General features: G+C 37.9%; 1 protein-coding gene across 1 annotated transcript in view; it reads left to right on the top strand.

Annotated features, from left to right (window-relative positions):
• The first annotated feature begins 15388 nt into the window (after positions 1 to 15388).
• Positions 15389 to 27702, top strand: part of LOC121320994 (TBC1 domain family member 9-like) — a 34154-nt gene continuing 21840 nt past the window's right edge. The window contains exons 1-6 of the mRNA XM_041259878.1: positions 15389 to 15506; positions 21557 to 21667; positions 25143 to 25261; positions 25748 to 25976; positions 26546 to 26807; positions 27331 to 27538. Coding sequence (XP_041115812.1) covers positions 15389 to 15506; positions 21557 to 21667; positions 25143 to 25261; positions 25748 to 25976; positions 26546 to 26807; positions 27331 to 27538 — 1047 coding nt within the window. The remainder of the gene's footprint in view (positions 15507 to 21556; positions 21668 to 25142; positions 25262 to 25747; positions 25977 to 26545; positions 26808 to 27330; positions 27539 to 27702) is intronic.

Raw genomic sequence — 27702 nt, 5'->3', positions numbered from 1 at the left:
GCTAGAGTATAGTGTTCGCATTGAGCGTATAATGTATTTCAAGTTGGTTATTTATCTGAACTTGTTCAGTATTTTAAGTTACTTGTAATAAAATATAAGGGAAAAATAAAGTTATGAATCTGATCAAAACTAGTCATATATATGCACATGTAGATATAGACACCTTGTCATTGTATCCCATTGTATTCCCTCACTACGGTTATGTACATGACCTTGCACCGGTCCCGACGTTAGTTTATTCTTGAGCAGAGATGATTAGTTCAGAGATTGTAGATCCTACCAAAGTCTGTGTTGTATGCATCTTTGTCCACCTATGAAGGACATTGTTCCTCACTGGAGGCTAAACATGGTGCTTAATGCACTCATGAAGCCCTTTACAGAGGCCAAGACATAGGTCACGCTCCGTACCAATCCTGCCTTTTTGCCGAAGTCTATCTTTGCTTTCCACATCAACCAGTCTGTGGAATTGGAGGCTTTCCATCCACCTCCTTTCCAGTCTGACAGGGAGCTCCTTGTTTTCTGCCCAGTTCGGGCCCTGGCGTATTATGCTGAGAGGACAAAAAAGTTGGAGGCACTCTGACCAGTTTTTGTCTGTTATTTTATGGGGCAAAAGTCCCATGGTCAGGTCCTGTCTAAGCAGCAATTGTCCAAGTGGATTGAGAGGAACAGTAGTTCCTAGCTTCAAGTTATCAGGGAGAACTGCCAGAGACTCCCTATAGAGCAAGGATAGTTTATGTGTTTTCAGGGTATTGGCACATCAAAAATAAATCAGGACTATTTCACTTGTAATTTGTAGTTCCCAATGCTTTTAAGTGAAATGTAGAAAAAAAAGTCAATACCTGTGTGTATTTGTGTGTTGTGTGTTGCGTGTGGTATGCCAATGTTGGTGTATTGTAGTTGGTACACGTGATATAATGTGGGTAATCAGCATGAGTGTTCAAAATGTTATATTTGTATTTAGACTCAAGGATTGCACCATCACTTCACGTGTATAGTTAAGTGGGTATGTATTATGGAAGCATGGGAAGCACAAAGGAATACACGTGCAGATGTATCAAGATTCCAATTGAATGATTGATTAGCAATCGAGTCTTGGTACAGCTGCATAAAAGAGGTGTGTGAGCGAGAGAAGATTTATATTTTACAGCAACAATTGCTACTACATGCTGGAGAACCAGCACTGTACTTGTTTCTGTCTGTTTGTCCACTCGTTTGTCTGTTTATTGCCTGTTCGTTTTGGCTACTGTGCCATTTTATTTTACAAAGTGTTTTTTTGTGTTTGCTCAAACCTTTTATTTTTCCGTGCTTAATAAACCGCACAGCAGTGCTTTTCATTCACAATTTCACTCGCAGTGTGCTGTGTGTTAATTTCTGGTCTGACGTCATCACTATAGCCAGCTTGTCACAACCTGTCATACAGTAAGAGAAGTTAGTTGCCAAAGTAAGGTAAGAATTTTCTCCCATTTTTTCGCAGATTTTTGCAGACCCCAGGCACTTTTATCCACGTGTATATACATTACAGGACATCCGAGTTTAATGGCAATGATTTTGTTTTGTTAACATGGAAATATACTGGGAACACACTTATTGTGACGTCTATATCATTTATATTAAATGATTTATTTCTGTTTTAAAACAGAACATTTGCCTGAAAAAAATATATTTAATATAAATATAAAAAAGGTCTGGCATGTGTGGGATTTGAAAACTATAACCTTCAGTTTGCAAATGTGTTGTGCTATATAAAATAACTGTCAGTGCTACACAATTAGTTGAGAAAACAAACAGTATTTGAAAGATGAAGTCAGCCAGCTGAGAATTTTCGGGGTGGGGGGGAGTGTTTCACATTTTGGCTTTTTTTTCTTTTTTTTTTTTTTTTGAGATTTTTTCGAAGATTTCGAGTCATTTCATCATTCTGAGATTCTGATCTTGTTCTGTGAAAAATGTTGGTTTCCTGACAGTGTAACACTCATTGTGGTCCCTATTGGCACAAGGAAGTACAGTTTCTGGTTGATGAGAGTAACGCTATTTGTAGTCCCCACTGGACAAAAAGGAACATTCATTTCTGAGAATTAGCTATGCTGAAGGATAGCCTATATATTTGGTAAAAGTAAAACATAAATAAATAAACAAATAAATAAATACATTAAGAAATATTGAAATAAATGAATACATAAATCAATACAGACATTTCTTTCTATATATTTATTTTTTTACTATCAGATATAAACACTGCCATTCAATACTGTATGGAATTAAAGTAAATACACAACAGTTCTCGTTCAGTTGTATATTAGTGAAGATTTTTGTACATAAAAGTCATCATGCTTTCATATATTTTTACTTTCAAATTAAAAAAATATATTGCAACAATCCGGACAATTGCTTTGTTGCAGGACTTGATGTCTGTTCAGTTTGTCTTGGCTGTCTTTTATGTTACATGTATTGTAAGAGGAATGGGTCACGCAGTTACTTATCATGGGAAGGGGGAGAATGTGTTTTGCTGTGGGTTGCAGAGCATGGATGTGATTGGTTGATGAGCCGGACACTGGCGGGAAACGACGGGAGGTTATATAAGAAAGTGCATGGGCCTGGACTGGAGACAGTCCAGTGCTGAACTTGAATGAAAAACTGTGAGTGCGATTGAGTGAGCGTGTGAGCTGTGACCAGAGATAATATGCAGTAAAAGTGCCAAGACTAAAACTAGGTTTATTATTACTTGTTAAAAGCTATAACTTTACTGCTATACTATCTGCAAATGTTGCAAAATGGAAAGACAAACTCTGTGACGTGAAAGCTAGGGTGTCTGCACTGCAAGCTGCATTGGAAGCATGTCTTGGGTTTGATTCCAACACAGGGTTTATATTGCAAAGTTTTATTAATTTTTTTTTAATGTATTTTATTTATGTGTAACAAACACATTTTTAATATTAAAAATATTTAGCTGATATGAATGATACTTTCATTGAAGATACATACATTTGCACACATAAACATTTTAGTGTGCATATATATATATATATATATATATATATATATATATATATATATATATATATATATATATATATATATATATAGAGGTAGGATTTGAACCCTAACTTATTATACTTTCACTTCAACTACAGAACCACTACTCTACACAGATTCATATCTCAACCCTTTCAACAGACTAGGCTGCTGTTTACATTTACCCTATCCAAACGGCAATACATTGCCTCAATATAGGTTGAACAATTTAGCTATTCTCGTAATGTGTGTGTGTTGTTATCCATTAAGTAAAAAAAGTGATATCTGAAACAAAAACAAGGTCAAGGTTGTCCCAGTGGTTTCTTGAAACTTGGCTTGTGCTCTTGATATCTCCCATTCAACCAGGGGCCTTGCAACTTCATGGGCTTTATTCCATCTGTCAAGGACATATGCAATTCAGCAGTGTGGACTACTCCCTATACCTTCACTAGGTTCTACAGGCTAAATGTCATAGATCTTCAAAACCCTGGTTTTGGAACTAGAGTGTTAAGGGCAGATTCCCAGTCAACCGTTACAACACAGGCATAGAGATGAAACTCTCAATTTTTCACCCTAGCTACTTGTTACTGGGGGTTTCGAATGGTTATGCACAAGGAAGCCTTCAGCTTAGCTTTGTAGCATTTCGGTTGTTCCACAATCCACAAGAGCAGCTTTGATATACAATATTCAGGATTCGGGTCTTTAGGAGGTAAATACCTACTTGGTTACATTTATATTTCAGGGAGCCAGGATTATGATAATAACCTAATGTTATACCTTTCTAAAGAAACACTAGTGTAGAAACAATTCTTATTATCTTGGTAATTACAAACTATACTGGGGTCATTATTATAACATGAGGCTGTGTGATCCAATGGTTAAAGACACAGGCTTGTAACCACCAGGTACCCAATTCAAATCCCCGTGACGCGTTGTGTGGCCCCGAGCAAGTCACTTAAGCTCCTTGTACTCTGTCTTTTGGGTGAGACATTCTTGAAAGTGACTCTGCAGCTAAAGCATTGTTCACACACCCTAGTATCACATCTTGTAAAGCGCTTTGTGATGGTGGTCAACTATGAAAGGCGCTATATAAAAATAAAGATTATTAATATGTTCAGATATTCATATGTTTGTGTATAGCCTCTGAGCCACACACCCACAAAAACAAATGTATGGCCCAAAATTACTATTGCTTTATATATTTCTGCATTTGTTTATTGGATTTTCACTTGTTGTGTGTAACATTTTCAGCTTGTAACTACAATTTTTCATAGAAGGAATTTTAGTGCATTGCACCATCTAGTAGGCAAGTAGGGCTTTTTAATACATTCAAGGTTTTTACTATAAAGTGCTATAAATGCTGCTTAATTTGTGAAAAAAACTAACTAAATAAATAAACAACCTAACTTAAAATTAACTGTCTTTAAACATAACATTTTCTTCAACTATTTTCTTTAATACATTATTTTTAAATTATTGAGTAATTCACTATGCCGTGCACTGCAGTCACTGCAAGAAGTCCTAACCTGCTTAGACAGCCTCCATGCACACCCCTGCAGCCACACCATCATCATGACCTCTTACACAAGGCTGTCTATCTAAAAGTAGAAGAGTTACAACTTAAAGCAAATGTTCTCTTCTGCACCAGATCAGCAGTGCATTGTGAGGGCAGTCTCCTTGCACCAACAGGTGTCACTGTAGGCATCTTATTGACTTGAATTAGAAACTGCCCATATAGCCAACCCCCATACACAGAATGAATGCTTTGCTGTGCTCCAACATGGGGCAATCATCTGTGGGATGAGCCAGAAATTAAACCGAGGTTCTGTATACTTAATGGAGCTTAATGGAGCTGAGGACAGTTCAATAGAACTCTGGCTAAATCCCATACTGCAACAAATTGTTAAACAAGTCTCCATTTCACTACCTGTCTGGTAAAGTAAAGAATGAAAATGAACTACCACCTTGATTGCATGTGTTTTACACAATTATTCCTTAAGGGTTGAAAAAAGTAAGTAGCGGGGTTCCAAAAAATATAACGTTTCTCGTCCCCACGTGTTGCTACAACTGTTTAAATAACATACCTGTAATTTTATTTTTCGTTGTTAACATCCTGACACCTTTTTACACTTAGAAATTTAAGTCTGTTTCAAAGCTTTTTTTCAAAAGCAGTGCACTAGAGCAGACGTTTTGAAAAGAGCTTTGAAACAAAAGTGTTATAAGTGTAAAAAGTTGCCAGGATGTTAACAATGAACAGAAAAATTACAGGTATGTTATTTAAACAGTTGTAGCAACACGAGTAACGCTATATTTTTCGAAACCCCACTACTTAGTCTTTAAAACAGGCTACAACAATACAGTGTTATATAACATAGAATAATAAGAAACCTTAACTTTAATTACGTGATAAAAAGTTTTATACTTGCAATTTGTCATTAAGTGGTTTTGTAGCAAACACTAAAGGGTGCTCAGAAATGGTCCAATATCCAAACACTTCAGGCTGTTCAGCATGAGACAAAGCCAAGGGTCATTAAACAAGTCAAGGCATGAGGATATTGGGCCACATTTAAACACAAACAAAAATAGAGGGAACAATCTCACTGGCTTACAAGTGTTAAAACCCATTGAGATATGTCACCATACCGGAAAAGCTAGGAACTTTTAGAATCATTCCTTGATTCACATGGCAACCAAATAACTTACAAGCACAATAACAGACTCAGGTGTGTTCAAATACAATCCAAAATCTGCAGGCCGTGGAGCAACAACACTAGACAGGAGGATATTGGACCATATTTGAAAACCCTGTTGTGTATTATTGCTTTCTTGGAGAATTGTAAACCCTCTTGCTATTAATAAAAAATGCACTAAAAAAATGAGGAATGTGATTTTGAAATCACATATTAGTCATATGCATGTCTTCTGTGTTGGCAAAGCGTTATTCTGCTTGCTGCTTTAACTTTACACCTTCACTAAAGACAATGGAACAACTAACTAATCTGACTCTGTAATCTAATTTAGCTGGTGGAGTTCCATTCTTTCCTCTCTTACCCTGTAATTTCCGTTGGGTGATAAACAAGCAGCATGCAAACCACAGTGGTAAGAGTGTAGGAGGAACAATAGATCACTTCATGTGGTTATAACTATGATAATAAAAACACGAAAGGTCTAAACTGAAGTTCACTGGTATGTTATATTTCATCTTGTTTACAAAGCTGGGTCGAGGAAAAAAAGCTGTTTACTTAAATGTTGTTCTTCACATGCTTGTGCTGCTGCTCTATATAGGATTGCACTTGGCTTGGGGTTTGTGGTATTTATTTGTCACAATTTCTGTACAGGGTGGGTTTATAGATTGAAGCTTTAGGTTGCGGTTTTACTGTTGCTACCTTTGAAAGCCATAAGGGGTAGCATCAAGTGTAGAACAATGTTTGAGCAGGTTTGAAATGCTATTTGTCTTCTTTAAAGTGATTAGTGCTAGTGGATTTTTTGGATAGAGTTTCACTAAATAACATCAGGGCTGAAGAAAGCCTTACATTTTGAAAAAGGGATACTGGTAGTTATATTAATAGTCTTAAGACTAGGTTCATATATTTATTTTAAATAATGCTGCCCAACGAGGTAGTTTAAATATTCCTGTACAAGCTCCTGGGGCCTTAGCTGTTCGTGGCACACTTTTCACCAGACAAACTGACAACCTGCATTTCTGTGATCACACATTTGAAAGGCGGAAGTTGAAATACCAATAAGTGAAAAAAAACTTTGATATAATGTAATAAAAATAATAATAGTGTCAACCACACTGCATTTTTTATGTGCACAGGGTATTACATGTTTCACCACTTCATAAAGTTTTTTAAGAGTGGTGATTTTAGTGAGTGGTCTACCAGTTTCACACCAATGCAGAGACAAGGCAGCCCCCTGAGCCACATGTCACAAGTGGGTTACCTAATAATAACTTTGAGAAAGGTGCAATGAAGTGGAAACTGATATCAACAGACTAGTCCACACATTAATGTACATACAGAAGTTGGCTATTGAAAAAGAGTAGCGTATAGTCACTGCATTCAATCATCAGTTGAAGTTGCATTCCACATCTTGGATGCTGGGAGTACGGCACCTTTGGTCCTTCTGCTGCAGCCAGATAACAATCCAGCAGATTACTTTTAAGTGACCTCTCCGTTTCTACAAGCACAAGGTAACTTGCATGCTTTAATACATTTTTACAAATTGCAAATGTGATTCCTGCCAATAGTGAGCTCTGCCTAGGGCTTGGAATAGATTGTTCCAAGATGGCTTTCTGTTACTGTGGTTTAACAGAACCTCTAGCGCCGTACTGATGCACTCATAGACAGAGCTACAGTAATAAACGACAAGCTTGATAACTGTAAGCAACCTGCAAAGGTTCTGAACACAAAGCATCTCGTGAGTCATCATCTGTCAGCTAAAAATAGAGTCACGAAAACACAAAACATATACATTTTTGCAGTAGGGCTATACAGGGTTTAAATGTTAACCATGATTTATTTTCTCCCTACACTCACTTTCAGCCACAATGGTGCCAGTCTATATTGATTTATAGAATATTTACTGAAGTGGGATTTCCCATCGCCCCTAAAGCTCTTTCGCTATTAATCATCTGCTTTACAGTAGTCTCCCACAGGTAACAGCAATAACTGTGCCACGTATCAGAAGATGCATTACCTGAACAACCTTAATCGACTCTTCTATAGCTATACAACCTTGATGAATTTATTTTAACATTACCTCTTTGCTATTCTATCCTATGAGTTTTCTTCTGATTTTTAGACCTGTGCACAAAAACACAAAAATCACACACAGCTGTAGTAAATGGCTTGTGATGGCGAAAGCTTACTGTATGTTTACTGCTACTATTCACCAAAGTGTTGTGTCACTTCACTATGTTGTGTCACTATTAACCCCCAGGGTTCAATTTGTAATCCAGATGATGTGATTTAATCTAGTTCTATTCACACATACGTATGCGTGTGAGCCACGTTGTAGATTGTTCTCAAGAAAAATATGATTTCCCAGAAGTGACGTCACATATCGAAGTTTAATGTTTTTCAGTGTGTTTGAGTAGGGGAGGCAATTTGAAACAGGTCTGAGCTATTGCTCATTGAAAATATGCACGTACAAGACCAAGACTTCTTTCTCTGGTGCTGCATATCGAAACCTGGGATAGATTTCCCTCTTAGGGAATGGTCCATCTTCGACATCTTTGATCAATCCCCCACCAGTGGGGAATTTGAACACTGTGCCACAGAACTGTTTCAATCTGCTCTGGTCTTTCCGACTAGGCTTCAATGACATGCCTCTGGAAAGTACATATTTATCAAGACAAGCAGGGAACCGAAAAGCACACGTAAAATCAAAAGTAGTAAATAAGGGAAGTACAGTTAAAAGAAACAAGGTAAATGTCAGTAATACCTGGAAACATGTACCATATTGAGAAATCATTAGTGATAGTATTGTTTGTGCATTGCTCCAAATTTCTGGGGATTTCATACCTAATATACTCAGAAACCTGTCTCTGACTGACGATAATATTCTGAAGTACTGGAAAAGTTTTTCCAGTACTAAAGAGAACATTTTATTTTTAACCCAGTAGTACCAAGTAGTCACATTTTACAGTAAACCACTGTGTGGTTTTAGTTGGATTTACTTTATATATTTATTATTATTTTTTTAAAACATTGTTCCTTGTAAATAAGAGCTGTCTACCAGAGATTGTAAATATATTCCAGTAACAGTAATTTGGTCCTGTCAATTAAGATGATAAGAAAGAAAACTGACAGTAAGCCCAACAAAGATCTGCATATGATTCAATTCGGAGAACTTGTCCTTCAGACAGATAACATGTGGTTTGCTTGGAACTGCTCATTTACAGCTCAAAGCTGCAACAGGAGCTCAAGTATTTTCTTGAGCCATTTCAGTTTTGTGTCAGTTTGTTTTATTGCCTAAAACTGCCTTTTAAATTTTCTGCAATTTCAGCATCAACACGGAAATATGATGAATAACCAAGGCCCGTGTAATAGGCAATGGTCCAGATAACCAGACCTGGGGTCAACTATGATTATAATTCCAATTACAGCAGGATTGTTCCAATTACAATGTTATTGTGTTCAGTTACAATTATGCTACAGTAATTCCAATTATAATTACAATACACTACTACACAACTACACATACAGAACTACATATTGCTCTATATATTCTAAATAACCAAGCAATAATCACAGGCACAAGCACAGAAACATACTAGATAACTTATTTTTTTCAAACAAATGGGGTCACTAAAAGTGGTTGAATATCCAAGACTAACACTTCAATGGCAAATAAATGTGTAATCTAACTGTAATCGGTCAATTATATGGCATAATTACTATTACAATTGCAAATACAATCACAATTGCACAGGTGTGCCATGGTTTAGCTACAATTACATTGTAATTTTACAGATAGATGCAATTCTATAGTGGAATTTACAAGTATGTTAAGTCCCTTTCACATGTTCTAGCTGGTCGGAACCTACCCGCGTCAGGACCTGGTGTCATGCGGGTCGGGTATGAGATTTCACACTGCTTTTGATAAAAAAGGGTTGACCTGGGTGACAGAGCAAGTTCACAATCCCCGGAAACAGCTTGTTACAGACGCTTCCATCCAAGCTTCTCTGGATTGAACCGTCGGCCCAAATGTTAATTAAAGCAAATTGTTTTTTTCATCCCTGCTGCAATCTGGCTCATGGTGTGTCTCAATCAACAAAAATATGGCTAAACAGAATAAAAGAAAAGTTCCTTGTGGAAGTGAAACCTTCACGCAGGCATGGCTGCTTGTTATTTCGTCGGCTTACAAGCGGCTGTCATGTATTTTGTCTTGCTCAACCCTGGTCAAAGTGTGTCAACCCACATCCTGAGGTGGGTCGCTGCAACCTGGGTCAACCCGGGTACAACCCAGGTGCGTGATTTCACACTGCGTGGGATTGTGACCCGGGTCAACCCGGGTACGACCCAGGTGCGTGGTTTCACACTACACGGGATTGTGACCCGGGTAGCCCAGGTACAACCCAGGTGCGTGGTTTCACACTGCGTGGGATTGTGATCCTGGTCAACCCGGGTACGACCCAGGTGCGTGGTTTCACACTGCGTGGGATTGTGACCCGGGTCAACCCGGGTACGACCCAGATGTGTGGTTTCACGCTGCGTGTGAATGGAACTCTCTTCCATTTTGTTCCACACTAAAAATTACTTACTGGACTCTTGTATTTCCTAGTCTTTAGGCTAATTAACCTGACAATAAGGATGAACAAGAGCAAAAGGTCTGCATTTAGAAATTTCAACGCTTGTGTTTCACTGTCGAGCAAAAGCATTTTCATTTCGCAAAAAAAAAAAAAACGAAACTCATTATTAAGGTTAGGGGTTCCGTTATTGCCCAACTTCCAACATTAAAAAACATTTGAAATGGCATTCCTCTACCATTTTTAACCTGGTGGATCCATCCATGCACTGCCACGCCTGCCTTTGTAACAAGACACATTATATGCCCCCTAAAATACATAATATAACTTCATGATATAACAGCAAGTGTAGGGTTTCCAGAACTGAATTTGCTTGAACCTAAATAGTTATTTTAGAAATGGGCTGGACAAAACATGGCTAAGTAACATGTGTGTATAATCATAGGAATGTTCCAATTTATAAACTTAGGGTTTTTATGATGTAACTGTAGGCAACAAAACTGTGTTGGTTCTGTAAAATTAGAAGCGGAGAGAATGTTTTAAATTTTATATGAACTTTGGTGGATGCTGTGTTTGTTTGAAAAGGTTCCAGTTTGCTGGGTTTAACTAATTTGTTTTGCTAATCTTGCGCCTCAGATGAACTTTCCAGACCACCCTAAATGATCTCTTGATTAAGATTTGGCTGTAAATTTGAATGCCCTATTTTCATGACACAGTTATTGTGGTTAAGGATTGCGGTAGTGTTGGAAAATAACAAGCAAAGATTTTTTGTCGTTTAATTCTGAGTTTTCATCCCCTTCGCCGCTCTTAGACTTGTAAATGAACACACCTACAGTACATGTGTCTGTACAGATCATGAACGGATGTTTATATGTCCTGTATGACGTACAAGCCTACTCTCCTCAGACAAACAAGATTCCTCGCTTACAACCAGCCCCCCACCCATCTCATGTGGTCGTCGGAGATAAGGTTTAAACACCCCAGGCCATTCACACTAGAACTGACTTTTAGAACTGGGCTACCTGTATAGGTCATTGTGATAAACAGGAAAGAGCGAGATGATGCTAAGCCGAATGAGCCTGTGTGGTTAGCCATCAAAGTAGCTACATTTATATTTTCACTACCTTCTTTTAAGAAGGGGCGTATTTAACACCCACTTTCATGTTAGATCAGTGAACACGTGTTGGTATTTTTAAATGCAGATACCAAACAAATATTAATGATGAAATAAGGTCATACAACCAGAAGAGGAGCAGTATTTACAGGCACTTGATAGAGGTTGTATAGGTTGGAAAACAGGGTACTCTCTAAACTGTAAACATGTATATGCTAATTGCATATTGTACTAGATTATTTTTGGCACAGCACAAAATGTACCTACCATTGTTTTAATGTGTCTCACCACTGGTTGGAATCATAGGGCGCTACTGACTGCTTGACTTTAGACTGTTGTTTGGACAACAGCACTATTTTTGTTCCTGTGACCCTGCATCAGTGTTGGGATGCCTGTTTGAGTCTAAGGCTTTAATAAAAGTTTGTATCTTGTGTGTAGTATCTTATTGTACTTGAACATTTTTTGCCAGGAGAGCTGCAAATTCTGTCTGTTTAACTTACGTTTCTTATTAAGTCTCTTATAATAAGCGACACCCTGCACACAATGTATTAATTAGCTATAAAACAGAACTGCTCATAAAAATGTTTTTTTTTTTAAACTTTAGAATTACACTGTATATTCCATAGGATGGCACCTGTATACAAGATAAGATGTACTTACATTTTGACAAATACATAACTGTGATAGATTGTTATATGTGATTTATAATTTTCTACTAGTCACAAATCCTGGTTATCTCAAATGAACAGCCACCGCCAATGTCATTTCAATGAGCACTTACAGTTACTGTAGTATCCAGCCTCAATAGGTCAGGTCCCTTGACCCATGCTCCTAAACACCCTGCTGTTTTGTCTGGACCTTGTGTCTCTGGGACTGATTCCCAGGTCGCTGAATCTATGGCACAGGTGCTTCCCCTGATGCACCACATGTTGGTGTGCTGGCGGCGGGACATCACAATTGTCCCCCTGTTGCCTATTTTGCTCCCCCTGTTGAATCAGACGTCACTGGGCTGGCTCCAGGTGTCACACCTCTGCCTGAGGCTCCAGCCACCGGGTCACAGGCCTTCGCTCCAGCTGCAACCCCCACCCCGTTCGGGTCTCTCGTTGCCAGGCCTCGGCCCCTTTGTGAACGCGCAGGAATGTGCTTATTTTTTAAGAACCCTTAACATTAGCCAACAGTGCAGCCCTTAACATTAGCCAACAAAGCACACCTACAGTAAGTGTGAAATAACTGTTGTTTCTGAATATGGTTCTTAATTGTATATATTATGCAGTCCTACGTGGTGGTTCATTTGCTTAACACTATGCTATAATGTGGGTACTTTAATGGGGGTGTTTCCAATGAAGTGTCCAGTCTGTGAAGAATATTTTGTCCAAGATGGTAAAATCCAGTGCCCATGCAGTTGAAGTTGTTTATCCGGGATTTTGACACAATTGCTCTGCCGCAGCACCAGCTGCCCGAGAAGGGGAGTAGATTTGCATGGACCACGGGGTGTGATCAGGTATTCCAGCAGCTGCTGCAGGCCCGGCTACCGCCCTCATGCTATTCTTCCCGCAGCATGACCTGCCGTTCATCCTGGACATAGATGCCAACAATGTATGAATCAACGTTGTCCTGTCCCAGCACACCACCGAGGGGGAGAAGGTTCTGGAGTACTTCAGCCAGGCACTCTCCAGGGAAGACCGGAACTATTTTGTCACTCAGTGGGAGTTACTGGCAGCTCTCCAAGCTATGGAACACTACCACCATTGCTTTTATGGGTGGCAGCTTGAGCTGGGAATTGACCATGCCTATCTCCAGTGGCTGCTCAACTTCAAGCTCCCATAAGGTCAGCTCTCCCGCTAGCTGATCAGGGTAGGAATTTCAAATCTGAGGTCTTTCAGTGTGTGTACCAACGGGACTGGGACCAAACTTCTGCCCCGCAGTGCATGAGTCAACGGGCTGCACCCCTGCACTATTAAGCTGAAGCAAAGCATGCTGGGCTAGCCAGCATGCTCATTTAATACAGAATACAGATGTAGAGCATGATGGTCACCTTAATCCTAGGGGAATTTGTGGATCCTAAGGGGGAAACGACAGGTTTGGGGGTCGATTAGCGGGATGTGGGGGTGTTATGTGTTATAGGGCGGAGGAGAGGAATGACTTTTCACACCACTGTCTGTGGGGGGAACTGCTGTGGTGGGGATGGAGCTCTGTGGTGTATTCTGTGAGTTTGTTGTTGGTGGCTAGTTGTTTTTAGCAGCTTAATAAGGTATCCTTGATGTGTAAAATGTAACTGTTCTACAAATTGTACAAGTTTTATTCATTCTGCAAATGCAAAACAGTATGATCTGCCAGTTTCAAATATGCATGAAAAAGACATGACATTTATTTTTACTTAAATATGTTTGATATAATAAAAATGCAACTTTCTTTTTGTACAGGCATCCATTTATATATTTACCTGACACTAAATTCCATGTACTGGATTAGTAAAGGAGGGTTTATACACCTATAATTTTAGGATTGAGATAATAATAATAATAATAATAATAATAATAATAATAATATAATAATAATAATAATAATAATAATAATGAACATAAACTACAGTACAGTAAGAACTCCAGGGGCCAAGAGATAATTTGATTGTGAAGATTTTCATGGTTGTTTTTCTGTTTGATCATTTTTATTTTTTAAAAACAATAATATGGAGCATATATCACACTCCACCATTCTACCAAGCAATAAAGAGGAATAGTTGTATGCCTTTATCATATGTAGGTATTCACTTCAATTCAGGCCACTAAGATTTCAGTTTACAAAAAATGCTCCCTTATTTTGAAAACTCAGTGTTGACAGGTATGTTGTATAATTGTAGTTTTACATGATTAGAAACTATGACACGTCTATGGTGTTTGGACATTTTCTGTGCACTGTGACTGGACACTGAAAAACAAAGCACAACCAAACATTCTTCATTTCTAAAAACGTTAAGGGTATGTTAGGTTAACAGAAAAACAAAGCACAACCAAACATTCTTCATTTCTAAAAATTGTTAAGGGTTAGGTTAACATACACACTTTCTTCAAATTACATTGATAAATAATAAAACCAGTCACGTGTGACAACGTGCGGCCGCCCCATGACGCGCACTTTGTTGATACTGCACGGCACGGCGGCGCTGTAGAGTGTGCGGTTGTGATGTGAAGAGCCCAATTATTGTTTGTGTTTGCTTGCGGAAAATGTTGTTTGGTGGGTGTGCTACATTACTAGGAGAACGAAGTAAAATAAAGGCACCTTGGCGTAAGCTTTATTTTTTTTGTAATGTACTACAGTGAAGTTCAAACTCGTGACCGATCGCTGCCATCAGAAACGATAATAAGAAAATTCACTATCCTGTCTGCAGCAGGCTTGTGCCAGTGATTCTCCACGGGGAAGAAACAAAGGCTAAGCCATTGAATCGCTTTGTTTCCTAGTTGAATACCAGGATTATTATTATTATTTTTAATTTTTTTTGTGCAGTCGTGTTTGTATTCTGTAATTTGAGTTTGACAGGACATCTGAAATTTGCACTAACTGAATCAAGTGTGTAACAATAACTTTGGATTGCGTTCAGAAAAATACATTGCGTAGTGTCAGATTTAACGTACTTTGAGCGTTTTAATGTATTGTTTTTAGAAATACAAGTGTTTTTTTGTTTTTTTAATTGTATTTATTTTTTAATTAATTGGTCGTTCTTGCGGATTTATCTCGTGTAACAATACTTTTGATAGCGTTGTGAAAAAAAAAAATTGTCAGATTTGGTTATGGTTGCCACAATAAATTATACATAAACACATACTTATATTTATGAGCAGTAGTTAAAAACAATTCGTCGTCTCATGCTGTGCTGCCGTTGACGGCCTGAGCCTAAAGCAAAACCTAAACTACGCATGTTTTAGTTTTTATTATATATCTATATATATATATATATATATATATGTACTATATATATATATACATATGCTACACCCTGTGACTTTATGACGATGTGGGTTAATCCTGACGAAGTGCTGTTGGCCAACGCTCTCTGGATCACCGAGAGAGCAAATCCCTACTTCATATTGCAGAGGAGAAAGGGACGTGGAGAAGGAGGTGGGCTCGCTGGTGAGTTAAGAATACACCACACAACCAACTAGTTTACTATTTCATGTTTTACATTAAATAATACGTTATTTAATTATACTGTCTGTGCCCTGCAGTATGAGCTGCTGAAAATGAATTGTTGTGACCATGCCTAGGCGCACAGTAAGAATGCCAATTCACTGGGGCAGAATGTTGATGACAATCAATTGTTAAAACACATTTTATCACCAGCATTCAAAATTAACTTAGATAAAACCAGTGTGCTGGGTTGAACCCAGGTGGCTTTCTTTATCCACATGGGTCACTGCAGCCTGTATTCTACAGCGATTAGGTTTTTGTGATACAATTACAACGTACGAGAATACACCAGGTGGTAAGAAAAGTGTGTGTGTGTCTATATATATATTTGCCTTAATGTCTGGCTTTGGTACCCTTGTCCCATTGTTCCAGAACATGTCTTCTCTGATCTGCAGCACAGGAGCTGCATGGCTTTTTCTCACTCAGTCTTAGCCTTTATCCACAGTCTCTACAGTAATTAAATATTACTCAAAACTGTATGCCATACAAAAGTTAGCAAATGTTCCAGTCAGCAGAAACCTCATAAATCTAAATGCCAGCAGGCTTTGAATGCGTTTGTTTGTTTATTTTTCTAAACAATGTCTGTCTGCTGTATGTTTGTACAATAAGCCTTATTGGCAGCAGGAGCTGTGAGCATGCAGTCTGAACACACAGCCCTGCATGTACAGTGTCTGTTTGTTTGGTTTTCCTATTACTTTTTTACAACAGTTACCTGACATTAGTTTAATACACTCAATTATAGTATGTATTAACTTATTTAGTAAATGTGTTGTGTAAATGAGCATTTAGTGGCACAGTGGCGGGCCAATACTTTTTCACATGCAGTAAGAAAATGCAGTGTAATATAAAATACTAGTGTGACAGTTATCAAATAAAAAATAATAACTAGTTGTTACTATGATTTGACAGCTTTGGCTGTGAATTTCTTCACTTGGCATATCAGACCGCTGTGCAGTAGGAACAGGCAGTGCTGTGTTTTGGGGCATTGTGGTGACGATGCAGTATCTGGATGTTGAGAGGTGATTATTCCTGTAATAGGCTGTCTTTGGTTTCTGAAATGATGTTTCCCATTCTGGGACTCTATGAGGACCACCTCTTCCCAACGAAACAAGACTGAATTTAAGGAAGTAAACATATGTTGTTGTACAGTATGAATGCATGTTCTGCAATTTTAGTATTCACTTCCCACATTTTTGCTTCCTAATACCGAGAACAGTCCAAGCCACATTTTGTGTTGCAGTAGGAGGGAAATTGAATCTAATCCTATGTTTTGCCATATGCTCTTAATGACGTCTACTGTACTCTCCACAGTGGCTTTTGATGAAAGCAGTGCAAGGTTTCACTGCTTCTATTTGAATGGAAGAAAACTGGTCAGAGGATGATGTCATCATTATGCAAATCCCTTGTAGGGCACTCAGGGCACATGCTCCCTGCTACAGTCTGCCAGCTGCTGCTGTGCAGCAGACTCTGTGTGGTTTAGGAGCATTGGCATAGTGGTTGCACCACCCTGGCGCAGGTCTTTTAAAGTAAACAAATAGCTTAAAATTACTTCTGCTCACTTTTCTTTTATTATTTTGCAAGATCTTAAGAATTAGTTCATGGAATATACTGTAGAACCCTATGGCATATGGGTAACAGGGCCGGTCCCAGGGGAGAAGTCATGGAGGGGTCGTACACTTATCCATTAACAACTGGCAATCACCATTGCAATTTTAGAGAGCAATGACTTGTCCAATCCTTCATCCGAATGGTGTACTGTCTCGAGGGTCAGCTTGACTAGCACCCTGTCTCTACATTGACTGGAAAGAGATTGGGTTACTCTAATCCAGGGTTTCAGAATAGTTGCGCATACACACAATAAAGGGTTTGGTCGGGACCTAAAGATTTTTATCTAGCCATCATTTTTTGGGAGCCAACAGGAACATTCGCATCTCACCATCAGCGGCTGCCGGAAACCCCTTTCTGTTTTTTGCATAGCTAATCAAATCTCTTAACAGATTCAAAGTGAAATAGAAATATTAAGACTAGCCCATAACTTTTGTATTTTGTTAATTATAAATGTATAATTCTTTAGTTCTGGAAGGTTTGGAGCCCCAATGATTTTGGACATTCTGCTACCCTGCTCTAATCCATGGTATGTTGTACAATGTCACACCCTAGCCATATCACTAATTGTAACTGATTTATTCATTACAATTATTAGAATGTTGCCCAGAAGAACTATACAACACTGTTTATTTGTTTTGGAGATAAAACAAATATGTACATTGTTAACAGCTGACAAGTGATCCAGCTGATTCATGTGTTTTTGTTTTTTAGGTAGTTTTTTTTAAAAACAGTGTGCAGATTCCTGTTATTGCTTGACACAAAAAACAAAGGCAGATTATCTCCTACTCGTAATGACACAATAGAGCTCCTAACAACACAAGTTCCCCCTTCCTGAGTATAATCACAGTATGTGTGAGTTTTAATTAAGATTGACTGTATTCCTTCGAATTTAAGACCCCCCTCGAATTTAAGATGGAGACCAAATTTCACACCCTCAATTTGAGAAAAAACAAAACCTCAAATAATTAGGCATTTACAAAGATACAACTTCAGTTACGCATGTGGAGGCAGTTTGGGCTGTCTGCTATCACACAGAGCATTACAGTTCTGTGCTGCTTCTCATTTCCAGTCGCGATTACTCACACCTGTTTTTCACCCAATTTGTGAACTGTGGTATTGCTTGGCATGTCAAAAAATATAGGGGTCTCATCAGCATTTATGAACTGTCTAAGCTCGTACTGTTTGTTAGAAACACTGAAATTGTAAAAGCTTCTCTTTGAATTCCTCAGGAAGCTAATGACGCTTTGAAAAAGGCGGCCTGTATGTCATGGATAATTCGAGATTGGGCAGTAATGTTTTGGTTTGTCAGTCACGTTGCTGTTTGTGTACTAAGTAGTCATGTCTTTTGTTGGCAATTTTAATACACACATCACTACTCTACTTGAATTTAAGGCTATTTTTAAGAAGTGAAAAAAGTGCATCTTAAATTAGGAGGAATACAGTATAATTAGAAGAAAATAATAACTATTTAAAGTGAGTGAGAAATAAAGTATTATTTATTAGAAATTAATCACAAGCAATAAACAAAAACCCTAGAATGGCAGTTTGTATGCATGTGTATTACTAAACCCTAGGACCTTATGACAGGAAGGCATTTGAAATCTCAGCTCTTGTATTTTTTCTTCTTCATCTTTTATAGCTTGTGATAAAACTTCCTCTTCTGAGATTCAAAATGGCTGGACATCGAGGTCAAAGACTCCTCATCTTGTGTGTCTGTGATTAAAACAAGGATGGTGTTACTTTGGAAAGTCCAAAGCTGAAGTAACATCATGTGGAGGGTTGCATAACGGTCCCACTCTGTCCTCCTGTAATACTCTAGATTATTTGGATTCCTTGCCTGTGTGACATAATCAGCCTTCACAAGGGCATCACAAACAGTTTATACTTCTGCAAACTGCTATCTTATTTAAAGCCTTGGATGTTTACATTCCTAAATTGTAGATGGAGCCACACAAGCTTCCTATATCTCTGCCAACTATATATATATATATATATATATATATATATATATATATATATATATATATATATATATATATATATATATATATATAATATTACAAGGCAGCTTGAAATTGCTGCCTTGTAAAAAATATAACATACAATTTGGGGTCACTGCTGTACATTTTTATTGCAGTTTGTTACCTTCACTCGCCACACTCCACAGCATTTCTAATCAGGAATTTTACAACAAAACAACGTAAAAAAAAAAAAAAAAAAAAAAAAAAAAAAAAACGGGAACAGGATGATAGATGATAGGTTAAATGTAGATTCAGAATTTGTGGAATGATTTGAAAATGATAAACACATTTAAAATATTAAAACACATCTCACAGTTTTATGATGAATATTCACTAGTTTTTTTGGAAACGACCTACATGTAACCAACTGAAAAAACCTAATATTTTTAAATTCATCCCTTATGATTAGAGTAGAATTGTTCACAGGTAGCCTGGCTGTAAAAACCTTTCAATGTGTATTTTTTTTTTCTCACTTTCAATAACAGCATCCTATGAAAGACTGATATACAAAACAATGCAGGTGTTTGAAGAGGTGTGGAATCCCTTTTTTGTCGGGGTGCACAGGGTACAGAAACCCACAGACAGAACCTAGATGCAGTATAGGTTAGATAACTAGGGACTTATTCTCTTGTACCACTCCAACCAGTTCAAGTTCAAGATAGGACTCCCTACTGGTAAACTTTAAAAGATAGCTATAATGATAGTGAGAGGGGGAAGGTGTTTTATTTTTTCTTTTCTTTTATTGCTGCGAGGTTGATGGAAAATGTACAGTACTGTATGTTTGCATGTTCCGTTTGAGGTATACAACAATTAAAAATAAAAAATGGAACATGACTCAGACTTTCTTTAAGGACACCTTAACCAAGTTGTTACAACCACACAGCTTAGTGGGCGACATCTTCGCTGCGTAAAGACAACTAATTAGTCTGTTTGGCCACCACAAAACCCTTGGCATAATGTAACTTCAACCTGCAATAGAAAAAAAAAACATGTTAAAGGAACCAGCGTGCAAAATTTCAAATCGCATTTGATAATGCACACAGGTTGCAACAGTGTCTTCTGTTTACTGTATGTATCAACTCTACAGTACAGTAATTGTAAGTGTGGTCCATTTTGAGTGATATTTAATAACTAACGTATGAGAGGGGAGTGTGTTTTATGTAAAGAGCTCCTGAATTCTAGAATAAGTTCCTACTTTGTATTCGAAATGCAGCTTCACTGGGCAAATGTAAACATTTGGTTCTCAATTACTTTCTTGTTCAAAGTATATGTAATCACTGACTAACAAGAAATGTGTGCAAGAATGCATTTGTCTACAGTGTTTCCTGGGTCCCTCTTGAAAAACAAGCTGGCTGTGCCAACTTAATGAGGTTTTCCTGGTGTGTACGTGCACATTTTAAATAGATAAATAAAATAAAGAAGGAAAGGAGTGCTGAAATGGGTTTTATTTCCATTTTTTATTCATTTAAATAGTGCTTGAGCTAGCATGTTTTCTGAAACAGTCCAGATGTGTCTAAAACGAAGAACTGTATGCAGTGCTCACAAAACACTGTGACCTCAAAGATGTATTCTGTTTACTGACACACACACTGTCATACTTGGCAGCAGTGTTGAGCCACCAAAATATTTGTGCAAAATTGCAGCGTGATATCACTGAAGAGAAAGGGACAACAGCAAACCAAGCTGTCTGTCCAGCAGTTCTGTATGCAGGAGATTTAAGACCTCAAGACTCCTCACCGGAAATCAGGTGCGATCATCTGAGATGAATTCCTTAAAAAATATATGAAAGAGTAACCAGTATAATCCTATACCAAAACTGATCCGTTACAGTGCAATTGTAGACTGAATATCACATGGGGAGTGTACAGCCTAAAAGGACTTATTCAAAGTAAACACAGTACTGCTTATTCCTTATTTTATTAATTCCGTTTTTTTATTTATTTATTTTTTTTCATATTTAATATAGACACAAAAACATCCTATGGTGGAAACTCCTTTTTTTTTAAATGTTTTTCAGATTGTTAAGCACGTCCTATAATACTGAAACTGTTGTTCGTTACTGTTGCAATGAGTGTGTAAGGGCATTATGTGACAGTCAGTAGAGATTTTTATTATGGACTAGTCACATAACAACAGGGAGGAAAACAGGATTACTGAGTGGAGCAGCTTCTCAGCGGTGAGGGGAAAATGAACAGCCCTGCTCAGAGAATGACAAAAAGCTTTTCTTTTTTGTTGTGGCTTGGTTATGGTGAATTACATGGCAGACATGATTACTGTAAGCAGTTTGAATTTACAGAACAAGGTAACAGTTTATTGTTCCCTCGCACTTCTGAACTGAGCCCTGTACTGTGTCTTTCTCTGCAGGGTTGCTGGTGGGAACCCTTGATGTCGTCTTGGACTCCAGTGCCAGAGTTGCTCCCTACAGAATCCTGTACCAAACCCCTGACTCCCTTGTATACTGGACAATTGCCTGCGGTAAGGATTGTCATATTCTGATAATTTCTGTAACTGCTGTTTTTTTTTTGTTTCACTTTTCTCACAAGCTATTTAAAATACCAAAAGATTAAAGCTTTATTCCTAAATGACAATTTTAATTTTCCACTGAAATCGAGTTCAAAAACTCAATCTCAGCTTGGTCTATGTCCATAGCCCAACCTGCACCGTTTCTATCAGCAAGGAAGAATTCAATCTACTTCTGGACGTTTACAGAAAAAGTCAAAAGCTGTCTCCCTAATGACCTCAGATTGCCACGAATCACACACATTAACTGTGACATAATTGCAATGTTAAATAAAGATAATACAATACAGAATGATTTTCTTTTTAAGGTAAAAAAAAACACTTGCACTGTCCTCTCGCCCTATGTCACTGTGAGTCAGTTGCATTTGAACTTGTTATATGCATACCCCATCAGAGTGACTGGGTCAGATTGAAAAAGAAAAACACTTTGGTCTCAGTACTACCCATACCAATAAAATCCAAGGATTGTGCAAGTTTAAAGCAAGAACTATTAAAATATGATAGGATAAGAAAGAAATTAATGCATGCCTTGCGTACAACTTGCATAATCCTTGCAGTTTTTTTCTTTTGTGTAAATTGCTGCATTCCTTGCATTATCCAAGTACAGCTTAGGTATTTTTTGTGCAAGGTAAGCATGAATTCAATCCTTATTCTTGTATCATGCTTGTACAATTCTTGCTTTAAACTTGCATATATACCCTTGCGCGCTTGTAGTGTGCATAGTGAAAGACGGAAGCAAGGCGTGTGGTGAGCTAGCGTCTTGCAGAAGGTGTACAAGTTCATCGGTGTTAAGTGCAAGGCCTTGGAGCAGTATCTGTTATTTAATAAAAGTGAGCCTTTCATTCCCCATGTCACAACATTCTTTCAAAACAATAGTAATAGGAAGTTAACATTTTGTGAATGTACTAAATGCCTTTGTCTTATAACCCCCTAGAGAAAAAATATATTTAAATCCCAGGCATCTTCCTTTATACTGTAAAATACTGCAGCTTTCCACCTAGAGCAATGGTGGGGTTCTGTAACCTTTATGCTGGCAGTTTCAGTGCAGGAACGGGGGAAATAAAAACTCTAATTAGGTACATCATCGACCTAAGCTAAATATCTGTGCTTTTTTAAAGAATGAAACCAGGAGCTGAAAATTGAAAAAAGCCTGTATGGGTAAAAATCAGCACACTATCATAGTCAAGTGTTGGTGCTGTCTCCTCCTATCACAGTGGGTAGCACAGTCTGTATCACAACATAAATTATAATTAGCACTGGGACAAATATCCAAGTATTTGAACGGATATTTTGTGACATGTATTGCAGATATAAAAATCAGATGCTCGTATTCGGTACAAATGAGAAATATATCTTGCACTTATTTACCGTCTCACCAGAATTTTTCTAATTACCAGAATTTGACAGTTTGTTACCAGAAAAGGGCAAATCCGGAAATATGAGCTCCTTGTGATAGGTAAAATCACAGGATCAGCACAGCAGCTCTTTTAGACAGCAACAAGTAAACAAGACAGATTATTCACACACACACACATAGTGATCTCTATGGAAAGCCAACTGGGACAAAAACACATTGTGCTGCTTTAGAGCGAGCCAGAATCTCATGGACACAGAAAAAGGCCAGTCTTTTTTCCGTTCATTAGTAAGATACCTTGCTTGTCAAGGTTCCCAACTTCCAGAAAATGTGTAGTAGATTATATATACTACACGCACATTATATTATATATATATATATATATATATATATATATATATATATATATATATATATATATATATATATATATTTTTTTTTTTACGACTTTGTTATGTGGAATGTAATAAATGAGAACCAAAACGTTTTTTTTTTTTTTTTTTTTTACTTTACAACGCCATTTTCACGTTTGTTTTATTTGAAGTGTTTAAAGTTACATTTTAGTTTTTGTTTGCTTGTTCGGCTACAAAAAGGCAGAAGTAAACTTCATCTTATTACTTTATGAAAATGTTCAGATGGCCAGTGTTTACTGTGAAGAAACAGCAATGGCAAGGAATGAAAAAAATAAATAAAACGTGGTGTCAACCGTATGTATTATTTACTTCAGGAATAAACAAAACAATGTTTAGCTTGAACTGCTATTTGGCATCCTTTGTTTTGTAGTTAATTCACTGGGGTAAAGTAAAGCTTACACAATATATTCTTTACTCCTGGGATATTTTTCTGTTTTAATTTGTTACATATTGTAAGGCCTTGCTGTAAAATAAAGGTGCACACAGGGGTCACGCCCCCTGCCCCTACTACTATGCTGTCTCTGCCTGCGTTCAGAACAATATAATGGCTTTTATTACTTTTTGAAAAATTAAGGAATACACAAACAAATATTTGAATTATGAGCACTAATTATAATGCACGTTTTATGTTCGTCATGTACTTTGCACTTTCTCAAAGTTATAAATTAAAAATGAAGCTGATTCTGGTTAATGATTGCATGCATTTTGGACTGTTCAGTGGGTACAGCAGGAGGGCATTTTAAAAAAGGTCATGATCATAGGACTGGGTTCTGGATTGTTAGTTTCAGTGCTTGCACACAAATCCGCGGGGCTACAGTACAGCTTCAGCAAAGGGTTTGAAAATCTCCTTTTCATAGTTTCAAACCAGCAAGGCAATGGGTGTTAGAAAAATCTTTAGCATAAAGAAAACCGGCAACCCTTTCATCTTCCCCTGCTACATGATATGAAACATTATCTACAGTGCTGGAACAAAGACATAGCCGCCAAGCAGGAATTTTGGCAGTGCAACGAAATACATGTTAATGTGTTCGCGTGCTGCGAGCCCAGAGATCTGAACATATTAGTAAGTAAATCCTGGGGTTGGTGGATTTCTTTAATGTATTGCATTCTTTGAAGTCGGTCCACTAGAGTTCAATTAGAGATTTGAAATGCACCTGTGTTTGTTTTTTTTGTTTTTTTTAATTTTGCATGGATGTGTATTTCCCTTGGTCTACAGTGGAACAAAGGGTCCACAGTAGCCATAGTTACAGCTGTTTCACTTGAGTGAGAAAATTAGTCTGCTGTATTGGAAAACATTTAAAAAGAAGAGGGCACACAAAAAAAAAAGTTAAAGGAAATGTCCAAACACATGGATTTGTTTGGCTTTGGACCTTCTGTTTCTTTGAGCATAATATAGGCAAACTGTAAGTTTAATAAAAAAATGAACAAAAGTGTTTTGAAGATATTTTTATTCTCCACTGACAGTTAATTAAAAAAAAAAATCACTTCACCCCTTTTCACTCCTTTCACAGAATTTAAAATATCACATAGGTCACAATACAGTAAGCTTGCCTGTACAGTCTGAAGCTACAAGCCTCATCCTAATACTTGTATAAATCCCAGTGTGATAGTCACAGATTAGTTACAAAAGGAATTCTAACTGGTCTTTTTTGTTTCGTCCCAGGTGGCTCTTGGAAGGAGATTTTAGAACACTGGGAATGGCTAGAACAGAACCTGCTGCAGACTCTGTCTATCTTTGAGAACGAGAATGACATCACTACATTTGTTAAAGGAAAAGTTCAGGTATATTAAACCTTGCTCATAACTGTAAAATGCTCGCTGGGTGCAGTGCGGTTGAACAGCCAGGGTCACCTAGTGAGTGTAGGATGGGATTACATCTTCCAATGTCAGACAACACCGTAGTCTGATATTTAAGATCCTTGTAAATTATAAATATGATTTTATAAATCATCATATCATTTTGAATTCAGTGTGATTTTCATTGGCTATTAACTTTGCCATATAAATTAGCAAAAATATAAAGCACAGGCTTCCATTAAGAATGCGCTGCATTCAAGGTAATTTCACCACCCAAAATGGTTGGAAATCTATTTGGACTGTTCATGAAGTTTAATCCCTGCTGTATTAGGGAGTGAGATAGAAAGTACCAGAGAGTTAAAAGGTTAAAAAGCTGGATTTTATAATACTGGAAAATAAGCGGCACAGTGAAAACCAAAAACTAGCTGTATCGCAGTCGTTGATCACTATTTTTTTTTTCTTTCTCTGCAGGGTATCATAGCAGAGTACAACAAGAACCATGATATCAAGGAGGATGATGACACTGACAAGTTCAAGGAAGCCATCGCTAAGTTCTGCAAGTTGTTTGGGATGCCGGAGGAGGAGAAACTGGTCAACTACTACTCGTGCAGCTACTGGAAGGGCAAGGTGCCGCGGCAGGGCTGGGTCTATCTCAGCATCAACCACCTGAGCTTCTACTCCTTCCTGCTGGGGAAAGAAGGTAACTGGACCCCACCCCCACCGTGCTCCCTGGACAGAATACTTGTGCTGCTTGTTGATACTATATTATAGCTACCAGTGTTTTCAGCACATGGGGCTGTTCTCCTTTGTTGAAAAATAAACGTTAGGTTAAATTGTTAGAGAAAATTGTGCACATTGGCTATTTTTTTTTCTCATGATTGCTGTAGGCCTAAACAATATACTGCTATTCTATTTTCATCAGTCAGCTGTTAATGGCTGTTGTAGTGTTTCTTATCTCCTACTGGGGGAACGCACGCTGGTCCAACTTTTGATTTAATTATAGAGCTGCTTATTAAATTCTTAGGAAATTTGGTTACGACATTAATATTAGGTACCAGTGGCTTAAGCATTTGAAATCCAAGTACTGGTGCTTAGAAAAACAAAAAATGCATTCCCCTAATTTAAAGTTAAAATAATAAGAAACATTTTTTGTATTTATTTAAAACATGTTTTATCACTCCTTTATAACTAGTTTATACTCAATTAAAACATATGTAAAACAGGAATAATAATGGAAAGTTCTGATTGCTTGTCTGTTTTGTGTTTTAGCAAAGTTAGTGATCCGGTGGACAGACATCACCCAGTTGGAGAAAAATGCCACCCTGCTCCTACCTGAAATCATTAAAGTCAGCACTAGGTCCAGTGAGCACATATTCTCCGTCTTCCTCAACATTAACGAGACATTCAAATTGATGGAGCAGCTGGCCAACATTGCTATGAGACAGTTGCTCGACAACGAGGGCTTTGAACAGGACAGGTCTCTGCCTAAACTGAAGAAGAAATCTCCCAAGAAGGTGTCTATACTCAAAAGGTGGGTAACCATGGAAACTAGGCAGCAGGGTCATGTGACAGTGGCCAGCTGGTGTCTGTGTGCCATATTCTTGTGCCATATTCTTGAGCACAGAGTAGTGTACTCCTGCTCCTCATAATGTATTGGAAACTACTGCTACTTATATGCTATTTCCACCAGTGCCCAGCTTCTTCTTTTATTTACAGTAAGGAGGTTTTGAAACTGAGGAACAGGTTTAGTAACCTGCACAGGTTACACTGCGAGTGAGATGCTGGGATTGTTCTAGCACAGATCCACTCCTACAGTACTGTTTAATATAGGCATATTTGGCTGGTGGTAAACAATCAAATGCATACAGTGACAGTAATTTGGGACCTACAGTAAATGAAAGGGGAGCTCTCCCTGGTCTGGCTTCACTTTAATTGTTGGGGCAGTGTTGCACCGCATATAATGGGGTTACCTGCACTGATCTTCAAAGAAACACTTTTGGGGTCACCAGTTGGAGTGTTATATGTTTTACTAGTCTCATTGTCTGTTTCTACAGGGACCTTGATGCAAGAGCCAAGAGTGAACGGTACAAGGCTTTGTTCCGACTGCCCAAAGACGAGAAGCTTGACGGGCACACAGGCTGCACCCTTTGGACCCCCTTCAACAAAATGCACATTCTGGGCCAGATGTTTGTCTCGACTAATTACATCTGTTTCACTAGCAAAGAGGAGGCCCTGTGCAGCCTCATCATTCCGCTCAGAGAGGTGTGTATGCAATCCACAACACGTTTGGGGAAAGATGAATCCCCTCTGCTGATATATGAAAAGATTTTAATAAGAAAGCTGTCTGACAGGAGCAGCAGTGGCCCTATTACTCCAAAATCTTAGCAATATTCTAGAATTTAAGGAGTAGAAATGGGAGATTGCTT

The sequence above is a fragment of the Polyodon spathula genome, chromosome 1 (genome assembly GCF_017654505.1).
Source record: "Polyodon spathula isolate WHYD16114869_AA chromosome 1, ASM1765450v1, whole genome shotgun sequence".
Lineage (NCBI taxonomy): Eukaryota > Metazoa > Chordata > Actinopteri > Acipenseriformes > Polyodontidae > Polyodon > Polyodon spathula.
Note: the sequence above shows the minus strand (reverse complement) of the source record. Positions and strands in the feature narration are given on the sequence as shown.